General features: G+C 34.4%; 1 protein-coding gene across 1 annotated transcript in view; it reads right to left on the bottom strand.

The window, feature by feature from the left end:
- LOC120631158 (neurofilament heavy polypeptide) overlaps positions 1-8572 on the bottom strand; it is a 96267-nt gene that overhangs the window by 72139 nt on the left and 15556 nt on the right. Inside the window, exon 2 of the mRNA XM_039900611.1 lies at positions 6549-7014. Within this exon, the coding sequence (XP_039756545.1) occupies positions 6549-6716 (168 nt within the window). The 5' untranslated portion in view covers positions 6717-7014. The remainder of the gene's footprint in view (positions 1-6548; positions 7015-8572) is intronic.

Raw genomic sequence — 8572 nt, 5'->3', positions numbered from 1 at the left:
GATTTCCTTTGAAGGCTCTTTGAAACTGTTGTTTAAAGCTTGACATTACAGATGTACCAAAAGTTTTTTGGAATTTGCATTACCAGAATTTTTAGCCATAACCGCATCGGACTCAAAATAAACACATCAAAAGTGTGATCAAGTACATTTTAATATGAACCACATCTAATCTTTCTGACTTTACTTCCTATATTAACAACTTATCTCTATATTTTGTAAATGTTAATGTCGTCAAATAAATAGCAAAAAGATCAAAAAATTTTAATTTTTGAGATTAATGTTATGCTACAAATCAAACTCTACGTACCTAATGGGTCGTGGTTGTTTTGCCTCAAATCACCAAACTTCGTTAAAAATGGCTGCTATGAAAAATTACTTTAGTGACGTCATAACGACGAGCAGACCAATTACAGTTGAGTGGAGCGACCCGTTTTAATCTGAAAAATATCTTTAATCGCCAGGCTAAGTTTCTGAACGACTTTTCAGTAAAAAAGTTCATAAAACTGAAAATATAGAGTTGAGCATGCCCATAAATCGGACTCACAATAATTAGGCGAGGGCCTGGTTATATTTTTGCTTTGCTACAAATTAAGTGCAAAAATATTCTTTGAATATTAATATTCAAAGAATATTTTCTCGCCTAAGCCGATTAGGTAACAAATAAATAAACAGGCACACTTCGCATTTATGATAGTAATAAGATCTCATATTAGGTAGGTAATAATTTGAAGAAATCTGAAAACCAAAAAACCCAAATAAGAATATCTAAAAACCGTATTTCCTCAAAATTTGTTTTCATCATTTAAGGAGAAAAATAGAACTGTACTTTAGATGTAACCCATAGCAAGTCTGCATATTAAGTAAAAAATCATTATGCAAAAAACTACTCCAATCTGTAGCTGAAAGAAGAATAAACTAAAAAAAATATATGCATTTATAATATTAGCCGAAAAATAATTTCGAATTGTATACAATAAAGACCTTTCTAACACAAAGGATCCTATTGTGTAGATTTCTTTACCGAACTTCGAAACACTTTTCCAAATTGTATTTTGCTCCTTTACGTTTATTTATTTGGTATTCGGTTAACATGACCAACGGAAAGCTAGTCCTAATTTCAGAGACTCTACGGTACAATCATGCAAGTATGCAGCAATACTTTTATGGTTGTTAAATAGGTATGTAATTAAAATGGGATTGTGCAAGTGCGATGAAATATTAAATATTATTCATTTAATATTTCATCACACTTGCTTGTAACGAGAACCTGATTACATCGATAATCCAAGATATTATATCGCGAGAATTATTTTAAAATTTCCTACTTGCACTTGTACTTGTGCTTTATTTATGATAACCCGATTAAGTTTAGTTTGCACCTCACTGCAAGTTATATTTATGAAGAAGGAACATTTTAAATTTAGTCGGGTAATACAGATTATTTTGTTGTTACCTACAAAGAGGTTTTATCCGGCTTAAAATAGTAGGCATTCCTATAAATTTACAAATATTTTTACCTTTTCTATTATGACAAATGAACGTTTCATTTTATAAAATTATTCACAATCAATCATCAGTTATATTTTAAATATGTATAAAATACTTATGCTAGCTGTTTAAAGGTTTACCTTGACGCGCAAAAAAAAAATCGACGCGCCATTTTCCGTGATTAATATTCTGTTAACATCATCGCTTTTTGGTCTATTGGTAATAATTGAAAGAGACCAGTTTTAATTGAAAAGTAGAGCAAAAGTAGATTTCACTCCGTCTGGTATAATAATCGAGGCCTTTATCGCAAGTGAATAACCTGTTTCGACGAAAATCTAGAGAGCGGCCTAGGAAACTTTCATACAGTAGAAAAACGCCCAAAAGTTGACAGTTATTTTCTGAGAACTTATTTAAAAGTTTATTCTGTATTTTCCTCGCAACTGTGATGAATATCGTCGTATTAAACGCGTTTTATACATTACTTGTTACACTGCCGGCTATCTTAGCACATTAGCTTTTAGCTCATACGCTTAATACAGCCTCGACTGTAAAATGCAATGTTACAAAACTAGATTCGTTATCTACTTTTAAGATATAAGTATCCATTCCATAAAGAAGACAGAATGAAAAGAGCAACGAACTAAGCACCTACTCAAGTAAAAATTTTTAAACTTTAACATTGTTTTTAAATGTCAAAGGTACGTCCTGACCTACTCGTATATTGGAAATGAACCTATTGCGCTACGAAAAACACCGAAAACTTTATAAAGTTCAGTTCAATTAAACGTGATTTTTAACTTTGTTACCCTACATCCTTTGATGTTCGAGTTGTGCGTAATAGTTACCATGGGTCATTACATAATAGTGTATGTAATGGACTAATGACCTATGACGTTTATGAAATAGGGCGTGAAGAGCACGTTACATCAGAGCTGATATCCTACGACTTTTTTTGACGCGCGGACTCTAAGGTGCAGTATTTTAGAGAGTTATTTTTTTCAGTAACAAATTTTGAACTCTATTGTACAAAGTATATATATACGTGTATCTATTTGATGACCTCCCTCCCCGATGGTGAGCGCTGTGGTTTTAGGTGGAAGGTCCCGGCTTCTTTCCCCGGCAGGAATCTTGGGAATTTATAATTTCTGAACTTTTTGAATCCGGTCTGATGAGAGACTTCGGCCGTGGCTAGTCACCAGGGTGGTCACCGACAAAGACGTGTCATTTAGAAACCGATATTAAACGCATATCCGTTTATATATGCGTTTAATATAACTGCCTACTACTTTCATCTTATCACTTTCATCACTTTCTCAGATGAGATTGCAGTCAAAGGCTATATTGTAATGATATAAATATATATGTATATATAAATAATATTAATCAATATCTAACAGTACCATCTATACCAAAAGAAAGCGTAGCTTGCGTAGGTACTTATATAATCGATGAATATTTTTATGAATATGTACATAAATACTTCTATATATGAACACCCAGAAACTGAAAAACATTCATGTTAATGCTGTTTTACACAATTAACAACCCACAATTTAATGTACCATGAAAGTCATGTACGACAAAGTAAATTTTGTACTTTGGTAGTATATGACTCGTTAACTTGTTAAGTCTGTATAGTTGTTACAACAGTAACAGTAACATCGAGGGGTTTTAGTCGGTCAGAGTCCAGCATAGCCCATGCACCCCCCGAGGTGTGGTGGTATCCATGAGGATTTTTCCCTACAAAAATGGTACCTACGCCTACATTTCATAAATGAACAAGGCACTAGCCTAATTGATATTATCTTACAGAATTTATCTGCTTACCTTGTTCAAAAATGCATAGCACTGTAGAGTAGATACTATATTTTCATAATTTGCAGTTGACCTATTGTTCGATCTGATTTCCAGTGTTATTGAAATTGTTGTCTTGTTTACGTTACGTAGGTAACTATAGTAGGAATAAGAACACTACTCCAATTACTTCCAATAAGGTTATACATGCGAACTTAAGTAGAGTTAAACTTTTTGTTTATAGTCATAATTGATGAACCAAGCGCTGTCCTACCTGATGGTAAGTCGATAATCGTCGCCTATAAACAGAGCAACACCTCGCAGGGCATGCATATAACATGACCTGCAACGTGTCGCCCTAAGGACATCAACCTCAGGCGTAGGTTTTAAGCCACATGTGCCAGTATTATAACAGAAGCAACCACGCTTTCTAGACCGTACACAGCAACAATGCTGCTTAGCGACAGAAATAAAAATGGTCGTTCTTTCCCGGACGGGTTCTGTCACAGAAAACTCCACCATACTATTCAAAATCAGATTTTCTAGTCCAGTTCTACGATGACTAATATTAGTAAGTATTTAGTCGATTTTATTACCAGAAACATTGGGATTCTTTCATCGAACAATGTAATTAAACGATCGAATATCGAGCACATTTCTAATGAAACCTGATGACTCATAAGGGCAAACACCAACTCGCGTGTTACGGCTCGCCTATTATTCTGTGCCTACGCAAAAAATGGACATTATTTGACGTGATTTGCTGAGTGGCTTTCATTGAAAGCACTACTGCAATGCTTAGGGTCAGGGGCTGGAACTGACCTTGGCATCGCTTTTTATATTAATCTAATATGAAAATATAGTGTCGCCGTTTGGCGCAGCCACCAGCATGTTACGTCGAAGGTCCACGTGTAACAAAGATCTAGGTACATGTTATAAATCCCTATCCCTAATAATATTATAAATGTCAATGTAAGTTTGTTTGTTACGCTTTCACGCAAAAACTACTTAACCGATTCTCATGAAACTTATTACACATATTCGTGGAAGTGTTAGAAGTAATATAGGATACTTTTTAACACGACATTAACCTCGGTTCCTTTGGGAGAGGGGATGAAAGTGTTTGATGATTTTACACCATGACTCCGACAAATTATAACCGATTTAAATAATTATTTTATTTCTATAGAGGTTATAATATGTGTTTAATTTTGTCTAAACTGTAGTTGGAGATAGAGGACCGAACTCCTCAGCGGACAGCAGCTAACCCCTCATTCAAGGCTTAGCGATACTGAATACTTTACATTTTTTTGTGCCACAAAATTTAATACCACATCAAAAAACAAACATCTAGTAACAGATAAATTAACGCCCATTCGTTTCCACTTCAAATTGAACGTGAAACGATCTTGGAATCTGCAGCGGAGTAGGATGTAGATGTGCGAAGTCGAGAGAAGCGAAGGTATAAAGGAAGATAAAGAGATAAAATGCCTCTTTACTTCGCTTCGTTTAGTTTTTCCATTTCGAACCCTTTCTTTTATAGCAACGATTAGGGATATGAGTTTAGTATCAAAGTCACACCTAAAAGGTTAGCCAGCTACTATCTTAGATTACATTATCACTTAACACTATTTGATTTAAAAAAACTTCAATCTTTTTACAAATTGGCCAATCACAAGGCCCTCTCTCTGTTTCTCGCTCCGCCACGTATTGTGATTGGCCATTTATTTTAACGCTCCCGCGGACAAGTCTTTGAGGCTTTGATTTTGTATTTTGTGTATACACTTTCTTTGATTTAAATTTGTTAAAATTTGTCTAAATCGCTTTAACATATTGTTTGTTTCTTGAAATATTATTGTTAGCATCATTGTTCATGGCAGGTAGGTAGCGATCTTCTTGTCAGCGGTTGTAATTTTCAATAAAATCAACTGAGCCATAGCAACGCGTCGAGACTCGAGAGTCGAGTACAGCTAAAAGCACATAACATTTTTCGTAGGTAGGTACTACAAAATGTAGGTTACGTGAAGCAGTCTGTCATGCATAAACTATTAAATACGAACCCTGATGCTTTAGAGTTAAAGAGCTTTTATCGTATCGATTCCCGTCCGGTGCTCACTCCAGATAAAATTCTTCAGCATATTTTAAAACACTTCATGGACAGAATATAAATGAAGTTGTATGGACACCTTGCATAAACTTTATGAGAAAAATGCAAATTCATGACCTCCTTAAAATATTAATTTGTGTCCCGAAACTTTAAACATTTTAATCTTTTGAGACAGCCGTTGTTTTCTTGCCAAATTGTTTTTAACTTGTCACTGTTTCTGGAAAATTAACTGTGAGATATATTTTTAATATAAATTAAAAATATATCTATCTATTTCAGAATTATTTATAAGAAAGTTTAAGAGATTCAGTGAACGTAGTCTATTCTCTGAGGTATTAAGGTAGAGGTATGGTATTGGAAGCTGAAAAAATTATTAAAACATATGGCAGTCAATAACGTTAAATCATGTCTCAAAATCCATGATTAAGACTTACCTAAGTACTACTTGGTGATGCAACAAAATGTTTTCCAGAAAATATTCCTGAATGTGTTAATTATGGTCAGACTCCCATATCTGGTTTAAGAGTAATAAGCGAGATCCATAACTTATATTATTTCAGCGACTCGTTCTCGTTCGTCTCAATTAAAACAAAAGTTACGATCTTCCACCTCTCCCTTTGTCTGCGGCCCAGTTTCAAAAGACTGAAGCTAATGCCATAAACAAATATCAATCGGCAACATTCTTATTCTTCTTTTTATGCTTATAAAATAACTTAATTAGGATTTAATATATATAATAACAATCTGAGAAATACTAAGAAATTGATGCCGAAAAGCGCGTGGTTGAGGAGTTAGCGTATAAACAGACAGACGCAGAAAGTTTTTTTTATACTCTATAAAGAGATTGACAATTCCATAAATAATTTTTTGTATTTAAAATGCATATAAAAATTTCGGAACGTACAAAATTTTAACTAGCGACTAGCGAGAGAGACACAGGTGAGAGTTTATTTGCGGCGCTCTGGCAAGGAGCTTCTCCTGGTTTACTTTAAAATAAAGTCTTATTTTATAAAGATATTTCCTTCAAGTGTAGTTTAAAAATACTTTAATCAAAATTATAAAATCCATGAAGAACCTCACACAAATGTCCTACAGTTGAAGATACAAACACAGACACTTCACATACATATTGTGAGTAAAAAGTAGGCGTTGTACTTACAATTTTAGTGTTGAGGTGCATAAGCTCACGCTCGGTGACCCGGCGGCGCGCGGTCTCCATTTGCTGTTGACGATACTGATTGTACTTGTACAGCAGGTACATTCCGGGCAAAGCCAACACCACAAACGGGCGCATTAAGCTGGACGATGACGAAGCACGCTGCGGCATTTTATTGGCATTTCTTTTATTTTAAAACTCAACACTTATTCCCTCGACACTGCCCAACTCTGATCCAATGAGGTTAAACTCGAGTTTCGTGTTCGGGATCATTTTGCACAGTTTATATTATATTAAACTTAATAATGGAAGATACTGCGTAAACTAGAACTAGTTTTAGTTTTTTATTTAAGAACTTTACAATGTTTACTAAACTATGTTTATAATTACGGGGTTTTCCAAATTGCAGATTATTGCTTTAGTAATAGACCTTATTTACAGAAGTTCGGCTAAGACGTTACGAATCAACCTGAAACAAAGGAAAAGGTTGTAATTAAAATCAACATCAGAGAGACCCACATTATACTCGCGTGTCTTCACTCGTACAACAGTGCGCCAGGTAATCGGTCCAATTTCTACTATTCATTGATAAAAAATATTCAAAAAAATTTATTTATTAGTTTGGTGTTAAGAAACGCCCTTTATCGAGTGTAAGCACCGCGATGCAGCGGTGGTATCTATTCCGAAAATATCGTTCGTTTCGTGTAGTAGAAAATAATTTTCCGTTAATAATATTGTCCTGCAAACTCGTACTGATCTATTATTTTTTTTAGCTACACTGGTCGGCAGAGCAAATCAATATATAGAAAGAGAAATTTGAATCCTCGTAGCATATTTTAAGTTACGTATGAAAAATACTTATATGTAGGTATGGACACACTGGGTGTCGCGTACATACCTACATATAAGTATTAAATAACGTATAAAATTATTTATAAAGTATGACTTAATGAATTTGTTTAAATAATTTATTTGTTTTACAATGATTTTATTTTCTTTTTTTGATTGTTTCGCTTTTGTTTTGATTATTAATAATCATTTATATTACTGAGATTTTTTATACTTTTTTAATACTATAATTGTACGTCCGGCTGTGGGCATACTGTTTTGAATACTTTTCTAGACCTTGTCAATTGCCTTTCTATGTGTAAACAGTGAACAATAAATTATGTTCTATTTTATTCTATTCTATTTGAGTAATGACTTTTCATCTTAAACTAAAATCAACAAAAACCGGAATTTAATGTGTAAATATGAATATGGTAGTAGAGTCACAACAAACAGACATACTTGACGTTTCAAAAGTGCTTATAAAGTAGTACTACTTGTAATAAACGAATTTTGAATTAGATTTGTTATGTCAATAAAAAAAAATACTTATCAAAAAGGTTTCGAGCGAAAAGTATCTTATCTTGAAGAACCTTATAAAGATTAAGTGCAATCTACTATCAATTTAGCCAATATTAGCAACGACGTCGACGAAGCAATCGGTTTAGGCGGTAAATTAGTTTTTAACAAAGTTGCCGTTGCACGGGTAATTTCAGAACCCAAAATAGAGGTAAATGGGCACAGGGATGAGTTGATTGATCGTTTCCTCCAGAGCGACGTTGAATGTTGACAGCTTCGTATGAGAAGTGTTGTTATGAGTAACAGTCAAGTTTTGTATGTAAAACTAATATGCAATAGGGATTGTAAGTGATATGAGAACAGGGATTGAAGCTGTGAACGCGCAGTGGGTAGAAGCTCAACGTCACTTTCGAGTGGCCGAGTTCGAATCCCAGCACGCATCTATAACTTTTCTATGTTACGTGCGTTTTAAGGAATTCAAAATATTACTTGCTTAGACGGTGAAGGAAAACATCGTGAACAAACGTCCTCACAATGTTTTCCTTGTTACGTAAGAACTGCAGATGCCTGAGAGTTCTTCATAATGTTCTCAAAGGTATGTGGAGTCCACCAATCCACACTGGGACAGCGTGGTGGACTCAGGCTTTAACCCCTTCTCATTGTGGGAGGAGACCCGTGCC

This window comes from Pararge aegeria, chromosome 17, assembly GCF_905163445.1.
Source record: "Pararge aegeria chromosome 17, ilParAegt1.1, whole genome shotgun sequence".
Lineage (NCBI taxonomy): Eukaryota > Metazoa > Arthropoda > Insecta > Lepidoptera > Nymphalidae > Pararge > Pararge aegeria.
This window is presented reverse-complemented; position numbering and strand designations above follow the sequence as displayed.